Here is an 18,462-nt window from a genome sequence, read left to right as displayed (position 1 = left end):
CTGTGGCAGACAACAGTAAGGTGAGGTCTGTTTGGTGGATTCTAGATAAAGCTGACAAGTAGGTGAGATTGTGGCTAGGTGGTGGTGGCGCACGCCTTTAATCCCAGCACTCAGGAGGCAGAGCCAGGCAGATCTCTGTGAGTTTGAGGTCAGCCTGGTCTACAGAGAGAGTTCCAGGACAACCAGAGTTGCAAAGGGTAAATCTATTTTGAAAAACAAAAAACAAACAAAAACAAAACAACAAAACAAACAAAAAAGTTGAGAATGTAATGAGGGTGAGGGAGCAAGGTTATCTCAGATGGCATGATCCAGGAAGCTCTCTGGAGAAGACAGTATTTTGACTGAAGGTACACGGATGCAGCATGTTTCTGGATCATAGAAGGCAGACGAAAGAGCTCGAAAAAGACCTCGGTCTACGGCATGGTGCCTGAGCAGCACACAAAACTGAGCAGTCCTACAAAACTCTATGGACATGTCAAACTGGGAAGGATTATTGTTTCAACACCTACCTGCCCCTTCTCTCCACTGTCTACCAATGCATTCAGCTGTTGGATATACAGCAACTGGGCCAAAAGCCAGGAGATTCTTAAATCTGACTGGCCTCAGAAGAGATTCTCCCATTCTGGCATCTGGTCTCCCTGGGGATGACAGCTGACTGTTAAAGAACCGGCAAAGCATAATCACCAACCTATGTATCCCATGATCTAACAGAGTACCCAGGGGTTACCTAAGTAATCAAGGGACACTTACAACAGAAAAGAAATGAAATGCAAATGGAAAACAGAGCCCAGGAAGAAAACACAGGTTCTTTCCTCAGGTTGCTGGGGAGACAGCTGACATTCAGACTGAGCGTGTTTACTAACAGCAGCTCACAGACTTTTAAAGCAAGAAGAGGGGCGTGCTGGAAGAAACTGGCAAGAAGCAACTTCCTCACTACTACAAGAACATGGGTCTAGGCTTCAAAACACCCAAAGAAAACACAGAGGGCACTTACAGACAAGAAATGTCCTTCACTGATGTGGTGACCAAGATGAACATCTGCAAGTAAAATTGCTTCAAGAAAATGTTTGTGAACCTGTAGCCTGTCCCTCAGCCTGTCCATGCTCCAGCCCCCCCAAATGAATGTGCAGACAGGCAAGACAAGTGCATGGCCCTGAGTAAAACAGTGAGCTTTAGTGTGCTCAAGGCTTTAGGTTAGTGGCACTAAGAAGCAGGTCCAGAAGCTTTGAAAGGACCAAGGCACAATTATCTTCCAACTCAACACCAAAGACCAGACAGGTAATAACTCAGGGCACACTGCAAACCACAAACAAATGCTGCAATCTCTGTCTTCAAAGATACTAGCAGAGCTTTTCTTTCCAGAAACTAACAAGATGCCACACAAGAGTCACAGTCGGACAAGGAACGCCTAAGAAAGGCAGAAAAGCACACTGGAAAACACCAAGAGGCTCAGCATCTCCTAACAGTACATTCAGGAAGAGAGAAACAAGAAAGTCTGAGGAGAAATCAAAGGACCATACACATTAAGAATTGCCCAGAGATACCCGATATGAGCTGAATGACTGTGTCCAGAAAATCACTGTCAAATGTGGAAATGAGAAATGGCATTTGTCTTCAGAAAGGGACAAGCCTAGGTGATCCACAGAATTTTAGAAGTCTGGCTTGAGACTGGATTAGACACACTGCTACCTAAAGGCAAAAGAAGTATCAGAGCACAACTTGATACCTATGACTCTAAAGGTCTTTTCCAGAAATACTACCAATTAGACAATTTACCTCTAAGATAATCTTCCAAAGAAAGCCACAGGCGAAGGAAATAAAAGATACAAACACAGGATGCAGAAAGCACAACAGTCTAGAGGAATAAAAAGGAAACTGTCTCAGGGAGGTGGTAGAGGCGGCCTAGGTTACATGTCACAGGGGAAGTGGCTGCAAGCCACCCTATACAACAGAGCAAGCCAAAGGCCATCGACATGAGGGAGAGGGCAGGCACACTACGAAACAGTATTTCACAGTGACACTCCCTCAGCAAGATGAAGCAGACAAAGGGCTGCGGCGGAGTGGTCCACCCACTGTACCATGTAAGCTAGCTATCGACATCTCGCAATGGTAGATAGCAGAGGACCTGAGAGAGAGCCGCTGTGCCGGGACACCACTAACACAGCTGACAACAGGGACACGGAAAGCAAGAGAACCACGCTCCTAACTTTGAGAAAGTCCTAACTCCCCACGTTTGCATATCTTCCTTCTTTAATTTTGGAGGTATCTTTCAGATGTCAGCATTTCTTTTGGTGGCAGAAAGAACATTTGTATGAAATTTAAGAACTTAAAATTTTTATTTTCTCTTTTCAAATAAAATTAAAATTTTTACTCAAAACATTCTGAACCTTTTTTGTAAAGAGACGTGTGCAATTCCATGCTCCTGGGTACTAATGCATATATATGGGTGGTGGAATTCTGGGGTTTTGTTTTTAGAATTTGATCTATTACTTGATTTAAACATGTACAAAAATGTCTCTTTCACAGGAAAAAAAAATAAAGTACTGTAACTTTAATTAGCCCTACTCACCAATTGCTTTGGTATAATGTCGTGCTCCAAGGAGTAATTCTGGAGCTCGGTACCAGAATGTTACAACCACTGGATCCAAATCTGCTAAAGGCTTCAAAGGTGAATTAAATAATCGGGCAAAGCCCATGTCAGCTGTAACAACAAGAAAACCACGTAAGTAAACAGATAGGTCTACTTTACTTACACAGTCCCATTTGCCAGTGTTATTTATCAAGAGGTGCTCAGACCTGGAACAATGGATAAAGCACCTTACTGCTTTTACCGACTGAAATGTGAAAAAGCTTGAGATCAGTCTTTTTGAATAAACTGTCCCTCAGCTCTTGAACTGGCTTATGACAAGCTCTGTTGCCAGACCTTGGGATAAGGCTACTCCTCTGGCAGACTTCTTTCAGAGGGCCATACCTCTGGGGTTGGGACAGGTTGGGACATTAAGCTGTCAGGCACAGCAAAGTGGGGCTTTCCATTGTTTGCATCAACAAGCCTACTCACTGCCGTCTCAGAGCTGACAATTGTATTTTAATACTATTTTCTCATCTATTTGGCCAGAGTTTCACTAACTTAAAACTCATGGCACTTTTTAAGTTGGAAAATGCTTTATTTCAGTCTTATGCTTCTTCACATGAGATGGAAGTTCAAAAGATCACAAACCCGAACCCCCAAGTAGGCCCTAAAGAGAGCTCCTGACACAAGCACCATGCCATCAAGCTACTTAGGTGCAGACTCTGCCCTGCTAACCCACACTCCGAGGCTTTGCCTCTGTATGACATCACATGCAGGGTCACTCCACACAAAGACAGGATGAGCCCTGTTTACCGCCCACCGGGAGATGTCAAGATTCACAACCATCTGGGTAAGTTTAGTTCTGCTCTAATGGAGTTTTAATGAAGCAGATTCTCCTTTAACTGACAGCTGTTGATGGGAAAAGCCCAAATTTGGCAAAGAATAAAAACCTTGAATCAGATTATCAAATGTTTCCTTTGAAATGTGAATGCCTGAAGACACAGTATCACCCAAACCTTCCAACAGCACGCATAATTATATAGAAGTGTAATTCTAAAGAAGATCGTAAAGGTGCCATCTTTCTAAATCAGATGATAAAAATCTTTCTAAACCAGATGCTAAAAGACACATTTAAAATTGCTCTTTGGCTGGGACTAGTCTATTCTGCATGCCCTGAACTGGCATTTGAATTAGACACCATGACATCAGATTAAAGAGATCCCTTCAGAAGCTCATCTAAGGCCAAAAGCATTTGGTGGCCCCAAGATGAGCACTGACAGGGTCAGACATCAATGACATCTCAGAGTACACCAAAGTGCATCATCACATGTTCTCACAACTAAGAATCTGCAAAGTCTGTATCATAAAAAAGTTTATTTGAAAGTGGAAAGTGAGTTTTGAGAGGCTCAGAGAGGAGGATGGGGAGAGGTGAAGAAGAGTCGACCAAGTTTTACTGGGCTGGTGAGGACAAGGCATACAGCTATAGGTGTCTCTACTTCAGTGGTTCTCAACCTGTGGGTTGTGACCCCTTTGTGGGTTGAATCTTTTCACAGGGGTCACCTAAGACCACTGGATTTTCACTGTGGTCACCTAAGACCACAGATATTTACATTACAATTCACAACAGTAGCAAATTAGTTATGAATAACAAAAATAATTTTATGGTTGGGGATCATGTAAACAAGAGAACTGTATTATAGGGTCACTGCATAAGGAAAGATGAGAATCTCTACCTTGCATCAAACACTGCAACAGAAACTACTATTGTGTTCTGTGTTCTTATAATTCTCTATCATAATTACATTAATGTATAACTTACTTGTCTTTTACCCCCTCAAAACCAAATAAACCAAATATAAGTGACAAACACTGCTTTGCAAAATGACAATGAAAGAAGCAAACAGATAGGACAGATTCAGCTGTCCTTACAGACTGTCACCCTGGAGAGGTCTGATGCAGAGGACAGAAGAGCACATCAAGATGCAGAATGCCATGAATGCTTTTGCTCTTCGACAAGGCCTGGTCCAGTCCTGCAGGTCGAGAGCTGTGCCTTGATCAGCTCCTTGGCTGGAGGGCTGGTACAAGTGCTTGTTCCCATGAACCTGGCTAAAGGGACTGATGGAGGAATCAAAGTGGCTGGGGACAGAGGCTGTTTAACTAGGGTGGGGTCTGGAGAAAGCCTATGTGGCTTATTTTACAGCTACAGCTGTTCATTCTCTAAGGATCGTCTGACACCTGGGGGAAGGTTTTCCCTTTCATGTACACTCCTTGGAAATGTTTTTGACATCTGGAACTATGAATATGTACATATCAATATAGAAAACAGTTGCCTACAACAATTTTAAAAGTGTACTGAACAGTGACATATCAAAGATGTAACATACCAATTTTTACTCTTCCTCGCTCAGGACCTTCACCCATAACTAAAATATTAGCAGGTTTCTGTGGAAACAAACAAACAAATTTTTTCAATAGACAGCAGTAGTTTTCTTTTAAATAGACAAATGTTAGTATAACATAAATCTACTTAAATAAAAACTTGTACTAACAAATTAAAGTGAAATGTAGGAAGCCACATAGAAACTGTATGTGTACCCAGCAAAGCTGCACACAGGCCCCAGTGCAGCAGCAGACAGCTGAGGCCCTAATCAAGAGGTCTTCACTGTGGAGCACTGGAAACTCACAATGCTGAGGCTCTCTCTCTTTTTTCTTTTTTGAGACAGGGTCTCATAATGTAGCCCTGACTAGTCTGGAACTCACTATGTAGACCATGGCAGCCTTGAATTCCCAGTGATCTCCCACTTTTTGTTTTTGAGAGTCTTACTCTGTAGTACTGGCTGGCCTAGAACTTACGATGTATACAGCATGGCTTTGAACTTGTGGTGACTGTCCATGTCCTCCTGAGTGCTAGGATTCTGGCAAGAGTCACCAGGTCTGATGCATGGTTTCAATTACTTAAAAAGTTCTAAGAGTTTAAGAAAAATTAATCCCCATAGATCATTTAATACAAAGTAGCAAACTAATTACAGGCAAAAATTCACCTGATACTCTGTTTTGGAAGCCACAAGACTCCCACCTATGTTTAATATAAAAAAATCTAATATGGTCTTTTTCTAAACAAGTTGGCACAGTAATTTTTCATTAACAACAGTTTTGAGGATTTTTTTTTAAATAAAAGAGAAGATAAAGTTTAACATGAGATTTTGCCAAAGGGGAACTTTAGTTTTAAACTCTAAAAAACACAGCAGACTGTCACAACCTGTTCAAAGTGGCACACGATCCTCTGGCATTTGAGAGGAAGAGAGGAAGGAAGCGGCATTTGGCTTCTCCCTCAAACCTTACCCTGCTGCCCTTCCTTTCCTACTGACACAGCTTCAGTTTACCAATCCGACAAAGGGAAGTGAGACTGGATTGAAATGCCTCTCCAATACTAATCTAAACAACTTAAAAAATCCTTAGAGGGGCTGGAGAGGTGGGTCAGTGGTTAAGGGCACTGGCTGCACTTCCAAAGGACCTGGGTTCAATTCCCAGCACCAACATGGCAGCTCACAACTGTCTAACTCCAGTTCCAGGGAATCGAACAACCTCATACAGGCAAAACTCCAATGCACATGAAATATAAATAAATAAACCAATAAAAAAATCAAAATAAGAGATTTTTATAAAAGCTGTTTAAAGTGGCAAGCACTTCACAGGCTTCTACAGCCATCACTGGAGATGGCTGCAAGGCAGTTACAACAGTATACTGTCCTACTAACTCCCAAAGGTCAAAATTAGTTCTTTTTAAGAAGCTAAAAGGAAAACAGATGCTGCTGCTGAAATGGCAGGCTACGGCACCAGGGCTTACAAATTCCTATTCTAAGAGGATGCAACTCAGCCCCAGAACAAACGACTGAAGATGAGTGCAGGCTCCTGTCACCACTCTGGATCCCTCCTGACGGGTTCTCAACAGTCAAGGCAGAGAGTTCTTGGAACAGTGTGTTTTGCTATCATCATCGTCATATTTTATTCAACAAAGAAATTCTGAGATCTTTACCATCATCATCACATTCTTCACCTGGGGCAGCTAGTGGAGTGCCAAAAGTGAGTGTACTACTAAACTAACAATGTTTCTAGTGGGCTCGGTGTACTGATGCTGCCCAGAGGGTGGAACTGCTTTCCTACACTGCAGTGACCAGTCAACAATGGGGCAGCCTTGTGGAGTTGGGCAGTGATTCCATTCAGTGAGGGAAATTCTGGCCCTCACCTCACACCACAGGTTCATGACCATGAGTGGACTTCTCTTCTTGTGGTTCTAAGCCTCCTGATGCATGTCTTCTCCTTAACCTTACTTTGAGTTCTTCCCATCAAACCCATCTTCTGTATCATTGCTAGGGTTGTCTTTCTAAAAGACAAATGTGATTATGTCACCTCTGTCCCTGAGATCTTCTCCAGCAGCATGGAAAATACTACATGAAGACTAGGAGAAACAGAACACAAAATGATGCAGACTGGGATTAGAATCAGGTGTTATTTATTGGTTTTGGATAGGATCTCATGTATCCTAGGCTGTCCTCAAACTCATTATGTAGCCTAGGTTTATGTGGTGGTGGGCACGGAACCCAGGACTTTGTGCACACTGGGCAAGCACTCTATCAACTGAGTTATATCCCAATACCAGAACTAGTTTTGTTTGTTTGTTAGTTTAAGTTTCTGTGAATAAAAATTAGGAGAACAAAAATGTTAGAGTAACAGAGAACATGGATCGTTTTCTAAAAAAAACTCTTAGATAATTATGTGTTATTGCTATTAAAACATTTCTGAAGCCAGGCGGTGGTGGCGCACGCGTTTAGTCCTAGCACTAGGGAGGCAGAGCCAGCCTGGTCTACAGAGCGAGATCCAGGACAGGCACCAAAACTACAAAGAGAAAACCTGTCTCGAAAAACAAAAAACAAACAACAACAACAAAAAATCTGCATGGCTAGAGAGATAGCTCCTGAGGGCCCGGCTAGTTTATTTTTATTCTAAACTTATTGGACTGACCAAGTTTTGAACCTGAGTTTAAGAACAGCTATGGAATAGTTCCTTTTGTCAAGGTCTGGCCTGGCATTTGTGTTAGTGGCCACATTTCTAGAAATAATTTTTAAAATTATTTATTTTATGTGTATGAGGTTTTTTCCCCCCCTGCATGTGTGTGTATATACATATATATGGACATGTCTGGTGCCCACAGAGGTCAGAAGAAGATCTTGGATCCCCTGGAACTGGAGTTATAGATGGTTATAAGTCACCATGAGGGCACTGGGACTCAAATTCTGGTTCTTTCAAAGAGCAACAAGTGCTCTAAATCAATGAACCATCTCTCCAGCCCTTAGTATTACAATTTTCTTTGCTAGATTCTCCCTATCTGGTTATAATCTGAAACCAGTCTTGGGGCTAAAAGCCCACTCAGCAGGTGTTTTAGTTTTTCTCACAATATTTTTTTTTTTAAACTTTTACCCAGGCTGACCTTGAACTCCTGGGTTCATAGGATCCTCAGGCTTAACCTCTCAAGTAATGGGACTATGGTATGCAGGTTGTAGAGTGACTTAGTTTTAAAGTGGTTTAGACTTATTTGGACATGTTATTATCTGCTCTGTGTGTGTGTGTGTGTGTGTGTGTGTGTGTGTAGAGAGGGGGAGGGAGGGAGAGAAGGAAGAAGGAAGGAAGGAGAGAGGGACAGAGGGTATGGGGGGAGGGGAAGGGATTGGGGGAGGGGGGAGGGAGAGAGAGAGAAGAGCTGTGTTGCAAGACTAGTTTTGGCAAACCCTTGATATTAGTGTTTAGTCAGTACCGAGGAAGCCTCTGAAAGACTGGATCGGTAATTTTACTTTGTTACCCAATGCCTTATTAAGGTAATAACTAGTCTCCCGTAAAACTAGTTTCGTCCTTCCTGTGTCAATAGTAGAATCTGGGAGGAGTTTAGCTCCAAAGCCAGGACCTCCCTCCAAGCAGTCCTAGATTGAAATGTATCTCTGATAAATACTTTTCATGAGGTGTCCTGGTCACCCCAAAAGAAGAGGTAGAACACTATTAGTGACATTCTGAGGGACATATACTCCATGCGATTGAAGAGACTCTCCCATCACAGGAACAGAACAAGCACCCAGTGGGTAACGACAAAAGCTAAGGCTGCACTACTATTTGAAGCTACAGCTCCTTTGTTCCTGAAAGCACTAACAACTGTTTTTAACGGAAAGAACATGGTCTTGTTTTACAACTGGATGATTTTTCTGTTCTCTACCCTGTACCTCACCTCCCAAACTCTGACCAGTATTTCCCAAGGCAGATGCTTGCACTGCAGACATCACCATTCTTGTTCCTATATCTATCGCACATACATCTCCAGGGCAATGTGATGATGGAAATGAAACACACATACCAAACATTATGGATCATTCCTAATGCTTCCTATTAATCTTTACCACAGTGGCTGCACATGTGCGCGTGCACACACGTGCGTGTGTACACATGTGCGCGTGTACACATGCCTGGCTCGTTTTACAGATGACAAGAACCTAGCTCATTTGGGTGGGGAGTGGAGTTCAGTGATGAAACATGTCTACCAAGTGCAATGTCATAGGCTTGACCCTTAGCACCACAGCACATGAAAGCAAACACTAATGCCATGAGTGGCTAACCTTTCCCACGGCTACACAGTTAAGAGATGGAACCAAGATTCAAACAAACCTCAAGCTCATCAGAAGCACAAAAGGGCTACACATCCTCACTGATATCTGCGTAAGAAGTTCCCATGAGTTCTTCTTCACAGTCAAAGACATGTGGGAAGTCTCAACCCATACTCCTGCTATAGATAACCAGGAAATAGAGAAACATGGAAGTAATTTATCCCACCGACTTCAGCTAGAGCCTCTGGGAATTTTTTTGTATAAGATTAACATTTTAGCTAGTTTGGGCCACAGTGCTCAGGTGTTTGAGTCAAACATTATTCTAGATATTTCTGTGAACTGACTTGGAACCTCTGCTGGGAGGTGGTAGAACCTTCAGGAGGTGAGGCCTAGTGGGAACCCTTGTCATTGCTCCCTAGAAGCTCACTCCTCATAGTTTGGGAGCTCAGCCTCACCGCTTCCTCTTTCGCTTCCTGGCAAAAGTTCTACTCCATCTCTCATTCCTCATCATTGCCACCTAACATCAACCAGAGGCAAAACAACGAGGTCCATCTACTATGAAGCGGGAACTCCAAAACCATGAGCCAAAAAATACATCTTTTCTCTTTGTAAGTTAATCATGTCAAGTATTTCATTACAGTCGTGCAAAGCCAATGCCCTCCTTCCTGTGAGAAGGTATCCAATCAAATGAAGGCTCTAATAGAAAAAAGACTGACTGTGAGCAACAAAGGATGCACCAGCAGATGGGATTCAGTATCCAACTGTTATTCTATGTCTTCCTGGATCTCCAGCTTGCAACCTATCCTGCAGAGTCTGAATAAATAGGCCTCTAAAACGCATGAACCAATTCCCTAAAATAAACTGCTTTCTATATATCCCTATGCTGACACCTTGTGTGTTCTGCTGCTCTGGAAAAGCCTAATATGGACAGGAGCAGCAGAGGCAGGATTATAATTGCTACAAACATTCTCACTGCCAAGAAGCAGGGAGTAGAAGAGAGGGAACGACCAGGGTAGGAGAAGTGGGGCACAAGCACATGCACCTGTGCTTTAATTTCTCTCTACTTTATGGTGACTGGGGACTTTAATGTTCGAATATGAAAAGATTTAGTTTAGATCAATAAGTTACTTCACAAAATAAATACTATCTGTGCTTCCTATCTATCAGACCATTTTCCTTCAATTTCCAACACTATGACAAGAAACTAACAAAACACACCCATACAAGTGCCCTTACCTCACCCTAAGCCCGCACAGGGCTCTACATGAATAACTCTACACTTCCTACCAAAAACAACTCAGAGAGCTATTAGCCTCCACTGTGTGATGATTAATGGTGACAATATAAATCTTCACTTATCAAACAGGGGTATTAGTTGTAAAAGCACCCAATATTCATCTCTACCATCTTAACAAAAGAATGCTTCCAGGTTTATTTTTGGGGGCAAATGTAGCCAGAACGACCTCAATATTGTGATTTTCCTGTTTTTGCCTCTTGGGTGCTGGGATCACAGGCATGCTCAAGCCAGTATTTGTATTAATAATGAACCTGATTTAATAAAACAGAAAGTTCAGTAAATCCTTGGCTATTGTGAGTTCAAGGCCAGCCTGGTCTCCAAAGCGAGTTCCAGGAAAGGCGCAAAACTACACCGAGAAATCCTGTCTCGAAAAACCAAAAAAAAAAAAAAAAAAAAAAAAAAATCCTTGGTCTTGTGGGACTCTGAACAATGGGAGCAGGGGTGTCTCTGACTCTTCTGTTGGCTTTTGGAACCTACTACTGATCCTGGGTCGTCTTGTCCAGCCTGAATACAAGGGGAGGTGCTTAGTCCTTACTGCAGCTTGACATGCCGTGTTTGGTTGACATCCATGGGAGTGGGAGGGAGGCCTGCCATTTTCTGAAGAGAAATGGAGGAGAAGTGGATTGGATGGGGGGGGTGTGCAGAAAGAAGAAAGGTGGTGGAGAGGAACTGGGAGGAGAGGAGGAAGAGGAAACTGCAGTTGGGATGTAAAAGAAATAAATATTTAAAAAAAAAAAAAAAAAAAAAAAAAAGAACATTCGGGACATCTCACTCCAAGGAAAGAAGTTACAAGAGGAGGTGCTGCCATGTGAAGAACATTCTGGATGCATGACTAGCCAGGCAGTGTGATGTATGTAGAAGGATAATGGAGTGGAGCACAGGTCCTCATTGTAGGGGCTACATTAACACTGTTCAGCATTGCTGCATGCAATGGTATTCGTCATTATTATTTGGACAGTATCTACAAACAAGAGATTTTTGTTGCCTTTTGTTAAGGTGCTCTGGTCTTCCAAACTCTTTCTTCTCCTCCTCCTCCTTCTTCTTTTTTTTTTTTTTCCCCCAGACAGGGTTTCTCTGTGTTGTTTTGTTTGTGTTGTTTTGTTGCCTGTCCTGGAACTCGCTCTGTAGACCAGGCTGGCCTCGAACTCACAGAGATCCGCCTGTCTCTGCCTCTCCAGTGCTGGGATTAAAGGCATGCGCCACCGCCGCCCGGCCCCTTTCTTCTTGAGGTGGCTTTACCAGAGCCTTCTGAAAGAACCCAATCTTCACTAGCCCAAGTCACAAAGAATATTTCTACATTACATAAGAGCTAGGCAGTGAGGACAAGACTACTGCATGCTCACACACCAGCTATGGCAAGATTTTTCTACAGACAATGGGGAAAGTGCCCACTATAAATATATTTCCTGGTTGAACCCAGCTGTTGATCAACTCACCAAATCCCTGTGCAACACCCAGTTGGCATGAAGATAGTGAATCCCATCCAGGATCTGGTACAACAGTGACTTCACCATTCCCCGAGGTAACTGAACTGGCTTCTTGTTGGCTTTTGAAGCTCTGTGAAACTTAATTATATGCTGAAAGAAAACAGCACAAGAAGCTTTACAAACAAGAAAAGGCAGTGTCACGCTCACCCGAGGACTGAGAACCCTACAGCACAACAGAACTAGCACACACACAGAAAGCACATCCTAACAACCGAGGTCAATTCCATGTTTAAGATGGAATGGCATCTCAGGAAATGAAAGAAGACAGAGAGGCAGGACCTAGGGTGCTCTTCATTTTAAAATATAATTAATGTTAATTACATCTGGGGCACTATGGATCTGTTTATCTGGCAGGAATTTCCAAGAAAAGAATCATTTTTTTCCAATAAAGATTCAATAAAAAGGGGGAAAGACAAAATTCTGACTGACTGAACAGCACACGTATGGTACCAATTTCTGACACTCATGGGTTATGAAGAGCAAACGGATGTTTCAGTAAAACACACCCAACATATAGAAACTAAAGAAATGATAACAAGTAGATAGCCAGTTCAAGCTGGATATACTTAGAAACATAAAGGATTCAGATGAGGAAAGAGCCTGCCTGGTAACCTGCAAAGCTTTTCCTGTACAAGTGACTAGACAACTAGAGAGAAATAAAGTACAACTTTATCAATTAAAACACTTCGCTAATAAATGTACAGGAAAAGGTTTCTTCTTTTCCATGTTTCAAGCTCTCAACGATCTTTTTTTTGTTTGTTTGTGTTTTTGTTTGTTTGTTTGTTTTTGTTTTTGAGACAGGGTTTCTCTGTGCAGCCCTGGCTGTCCTGGATCTCGCTCTCACAGGCTGTCCTCGAACTCACAGAGATCTGCCTGGCTCTGCCTCCACAGTGTTGGGATTAAAGGCGTGCACCACCACCACCGCCCGGCCGATGATCTTTATTGTCTGTATAACACCTGTAAATTTTAGGACCATCTCAGGTCAGCTCTGCCTCCTACACCACTGCACACTCATTTCTAGCACAAACTACACAGGGGCTCTTCATCATTAAGTAGATTCTTGTGGTTAAAAAGAAAAAGAGAGTAGAAATGTGATGCTTAACATGCAAGCTAACATCTGCTTTTCTACCTGATGTTTGTTATACAGAGTAGCGAACAGAAGGGATAACTAGTAAGCTGTGAACCAAGGAGCTGGATTTCCCAAAGAGGAAAATGTAGCAAAACATCTGAAGTGAAAAGACAAACGTATTCATTGGTGCATACCTGTCTGCATTTGAACAACAGCACCAGGCTACATTAAGATTCTTCTCAGTTTTATACCTCAGATATTACTTAATAATTTAGAATATGTATCACCTACCCTAAAATGTGATTATCAAGTCTGTGTCAGTAAGAAGAAAATCTACTGACTCTCCAAATGTAATAAAAATAGGTTTAAATAGAGAGCACATTAAATAACTAAAAGCTTCAAGCTTCCAAGAACAAAAACCAAGTAGAGGAGGTAAGATAACTGAAGGTGTTATTTCTTCAGGTCACACTTCAAATAGGACAGTGATTTTTCTAAAAAATAAAATATTTTAAAAACTTATAAAGCAATAAAATCACACAGCATGGGAATTTCTTGCCTGTATATTTTTCATATTCCAAGGCTAAAAAATCAAATATACAGTACACAGGCTATAGATATAAATGATTTTCAAACAACTCTTAAGTGTACTTTTGCTGCCTTATGTCTGTCAATCCACATATAATATTCCAATTAAAGTAGGAAAAAAAGTAAAGTTGTAAGTTTTAGGGAAATGGGCTGTCCTGTTTTTATTAAAGTAATGTTAAAAATATTCATTTGCCTTCAGTAAGTACTAGTAAAATAATGAAAAAGGCAATGATGAATTGCTTATACACATCAAATTGTATGCAATGTAGCTTATATGTAAAATGCTTGTTATGTCACACTGAGTACGATATATAAGCACTGTCTATGTCCTCAGACATCTGCCCCTCCTGCTTTCATGTCCTATACTGTGTGACTCACTGAGTCTAATTAAGGTTGGCTGCATGAACATGAATGATAGTAAGGCAAAGGTTTTTATTTTGTCTATTTAAGATAAGATGCATTTACAGTCTTATCAATATAGTATGAGTCTTTCCTGGTACTGGCTAAACCTGTAGACTATAATCACTCATTCAAGAAATCTTCAATACACAATTTGGGTCTAAATATGTAAAAATGCCACAGGCCAAACAAACCTAGGAAACAAACCCACAAGAGACAATGCAGTCTGTTTTTACAATACTCTTGTTTTGCAGTGCGGCTCTCACAGCAATGATTTCTCTCTATGCAAGAGTACGCCAATTCAAATAGTAACACATATTAGTGCCGATGAGAACGGGATACACTATATGAAATATCAATTGTGAGTAACTAAGACATCACTAATAAGTTTCGACATGTAGCTCATACAGCTTGTAACAGCTTCAGGACTATTAGGAGACTTTCCTAGCATCAAAGGACTGGGGTAGGGACAGTAGTTAGACCTGTCTATCCTTTTATAGCATGCTTACCCAACAAGTACTATTTCATTTTAAATTCCTTCACACTACAGAATAAAGGAAAATATGTCCTTTCAAAACCTTAGAGCAAACAAGGTCACCTTTTAAAATCAACTCTGTAGTTAGGAAACAATGTTCTGAGTTGTTCACACTCCTTATTTCTTTACCGTCTGTTACAAAGGACAATGCGCCAGAATCAAAAAGAAATACTGGCAATCTCCCTAGTCTGAAGATCCAAAATGCTTTGACATTCAGAACTTTCTGAGAGCTAACATGATTTCACACCATGAAACATTTTTTTTCATATTCAAAATTATTATAACATTGTATGAAATTTCCTTCAGGCTATATGTATAAGGTAAAAATAAAATTAAAACACAAGTGACTTTCAAGTTCAGACATGAGTTCAGCCTCTAAGATGTCTCATTCAATATATGTAAATAAGTACCCCCACATCGGAAACACTTCTGCTTCCCAGCATTTTGGTAAGGTGATTTCTAGTCTAGTGCAGTGGAAGCTAACTGTTCAGTCACTTTCAAGCTGACTGAAAACAACAGCCCTGTCTACCAGCAGTCCACCTTACCCAGAGGTCATGTTCAGCATAGTCAAAGAGAAGCCATACTTTCCGATCAGCATGAGACAGAAACACCTTCTGAAGAGAGATGACGTTGGGGTGCTTAAGCTCTCGAAGTAACTACAAAACAAAGGAGATTCATTCAAAATTTAACACAAATACTAAAAAAAAAAAAAAAAAAAAAAGAAGAAGAAGAAGAATCATACCAAATTAGGTGTGGTAGCACATAGCACATACATGTATACAAGGATTATGAGCACACCCTGCTGCCACCATGGCAGGCACTTCTACCTGGCTGCAAGGAACTAAACAGAGGTCTTCGATGATGAATGCTGAAGTAGAAAGACCACCTGAAGCCCAGGAGTCCACAGCCAGCTTGGGCAACAAAACAGGGCTCCATCTCAGACCCCACCCACCCACCCAGCAGCAACTTAAAGGCCACAAAGCCAGCGCTTACTGATGTTAAGCATTCGATAAACATTTGAAAAAGTGTGATTGCTACACAGGTGCTTTGTGACAGAAAACCTGCAGGGAACAAGATACTGAAAAGAGGATAACAGTAAATCTGTCATTTGTTGCTTGACTGGTGATTTTAATTTTTTATCAAAATTACAATCTTAGCCATTTTTAAATCCACAAACTGGTGGCATTAAATATATTCAATGCTGTATGTAGAACCATCACTACTATAAATTTTCACCATTCCAAGCAGAAATGCTTTATCTATCAATGACCCAGCTCTAGGTAAACTTTACTACCTGTCCCTAAGGGTTTCTATGGTAGACACCTAGTGTTGGTGGATTCTCATAACACCTGTCTTTCTCATTTGTGCTGACAGGCATGTACCTGTATTCCCAGTACCAAGGAGACGGCAGGAGGAAGGACAACTTTGGGTATCACTTTTGAGGTGCCATCCATATGACTGATTGGTTTTTATGTGTATTCATGTATCTGTGTGTCTGCTACATGTGCAGGTGCCCATGTAGGTGAGAAGTGGGAGCCAGATCCCCAGGAGCTGGAGTTATAAGCAGTTGTGAACCACCTGATGTGGGTGCTGGTGATCAAACTCACTTCCTCTAGAAGAACAAGTGGCACGTGTTTAGTCACTGAGCCGTCTTCCCCAACTCGTTTACTTAGTCATCCACCCATCCACCCACCTACCTGCTTACCTATCTCTCTATTTTGAGACATGTTCTCTCATTGGCCTGGAATCTGCCACATAGGCTAGGCTGGCTGGTGAGCCCCAGGGATCCATCCATCCCCACCTCCTCTGCACTGGGACTACAAGCACTGGCATGTACTACCATGCCTAGCTTTTTTTGTAGATTCTAGGGATCAAACTCAGGACTTTGAAAGCACCCGGCCTCATACTTAGCCTTTTGTGTCTGGCTCATTCACTCAGTATCATCTTCAAGGTTCATCCTTGTTGCAGCATGTAGCAGGGTTTTTTTTTTTTTTCTTCCTTTTTATAGGTGAAAACATTCTGTTATATATAGAGACATTCCTCAGCTTATAACAGATTTACATTCTGATAAAGCCACCCTAAGTTAAAAATATCATCATCAAAAATAAATACATTTATTAAGCCAGACATGGCAGTGCATGCCTATATTCCCAGAGCTGGTCAGTGGAGACAGGTGGATCCCAAGGACTAAGTTGGCCTTTAGCAGAATTTATTTTTTTCATTTGCAAAGAACTGGTTAGTCTTTACAAAATAAAATGTTTAAATGCATCCATACTAGCTTTATTCACAGAAACCACTTGTTTTTCCAATTTTACCAATGGAGGAAATTTTTAAATTTTTCTGAGTATATGTCTACTTTGAATACATCATTCACTATAAATTTGATTTATCCCAGTTATCATATATCATATTTAATTTAAACTTGTAAAGTACAAAAAATAGTAATATTTAAAAACATACCATGTCAATATATGCGAGAGTGAAGAGGAAGAAATTAGGTAAGAAAACTCCTAATATTTTCAAAATGACAGTGCATTCTTCTCTTTAAAAATTATGAATTTGTACGTGTGCGCATGTGCATGTCTGTGTAAATGGGGTGTATATGTGTGTACAGGCCAGAGGACAACCTCTGGTGTCATCCTCAGACATGCTGCCCACCTCCTGAGACATGGTCTTTCATTGGCTTGGAGCTCTCCAATTACAGTAGACTGGACAGCCAACAAGCCCCAGGGAGCCTCCTGTCTTTACTTCCTGGGCACTGAGATTACAAGCATGCCCTGCTATGACCATGGCAGGCATTTCTACTTGGATGCTAAGAACTGAATAAAGGTATTTGTGGGCCAGGCGGTGGTGGCGCACGCCTTTAATCCCAGCACTCAGGAGGCAGAGCCAGGCGGATCTCTGTGAGTTCAAGGCCAGCCAGTTCCAGGACAGGCTCCAAAGTTACACAGAGAAACCCTGTCTCGAAACACACACACACACACACACACACACACACACACACACACACACACAAAGATCTTTGTGATTATAAGGTAAGTACTTTACCATCTAAATCATCTCCCCAATCCTGACACTCTCTTCTAACATTAACAGTTCCTAAAAGCAAAACCAAGTTCTAAATGTATACCTTAATCATGGTTAATAGTTAAACTGAACCTTACTTATGCCAAATTATTTCAAAAAATTTAAATTGAAGAATCTTTCTTCAACCAAATTCTTAGAAACTGATAAAAACAGAGATGCTGAGTGAGGTTGGAGTGGGAAGTGCATTATGAAAGCAGTCTAACTATGGCCCCAGACCATCCATCAGAGGCCACTGACATCTGATGCACAGCTGGCCAGCACATGAAGCTACATGGATTCCAGTCCACAGGAATTATGGAAATTATTGTGACAAAAAGCTGACAAGAAAATGAGAGCTTTACAATGTCCTGACTTTGGAAGAACCGCTCAAAAATTCTCTCCTGCTTCCTGAGGACTGGATGCACCAGGTCTAGGCCATGCTAATGATATGTGTCACAGTCTAGTCTGGGTAAGGGTGGCAACAAACTAAAGTAAACAACAGGAATCCTCCTAAGATTTTTATTTGTGGGGTTGGGTATTTAGCTCAGTGGTAGAGCACTTGCCTAGCAAGCGCAAGGCCCTGGGTTCGATCCTCAGCTCCAAATATATATATACACATATATATATATATATAAAAAGATTTTTATTTGTAATAAATATTATTAAAGAACCAGAATGAGCCAAAAGGTGGGGGTGCATGTCTTTAATTCCAGCACTTGAGAGGCAGAGGCAGGCTGATCTCTGTGGGTTCGAGGCCAGTCTGGTCTACAGAGTGAGTTCCAGGACAGCCAGGGCTGTTACACAGAGA

The 18,462-nt window shown here is 41.5% G+C and overlaps 1 protein-coding gene across 5 annotated transcripts in view; it reads right to left on the bottom strand.

Moving 5' to 3' along the window:
- Nucleotides 1-18,462, bottom strand: part of Cdk8 (cyclin dependent kinase 8) — a 70,235-nt gene that overhangs the window by 14,719 nt on the left and 37,054 nt on the right. For all 5 annotated transcript variants that reach the window (XM_059248926.1, XM_059248927.1, XM_059248929.1 and 2 more), the window contains exons 3-6: nucleotides 15,134-15,244; nucleotides 11,950-12,090; nucleotides 4,954-5,011; nucleotides 2,570-2,701 (exon numbers count right to left, since the gene is read on the bottom strand). In XM_059248926.1, the coding sequence (XP_059104909.1) occupies nucleotides 2,570-2,701; nucleotides 4,954-5,011; nucleotides 11,950-12,090; nucleotides 15,134-15,244 (442 nt within the window). The remainder of the gene's footprint in view (nucleotides 1-2,569; nucleotides 2,702-4,953; nucleotides 5,012-11,949; nucleotides 12,091-15,133; nucleotides 15,245-18,462) is intronic.

The sequence above is a fragment of the Peromyscus eremicus genome, chromosome 23, assembly GCF_949786415.1.
Source record: "Peromyscus eremicus chromosome 23, PerEre_H2_v1, whole genome shotgun sequence".
Classification (NCBI taxonomy): Eukaryota; Metazoa; Chordata; class Mammalia; order Rodentia; family Cricetidae; genus Peromyscus; species Peromyscus eremicus.
This window is presented reverse-complemented; position numbering and strand designations above follow the sequence as displayed.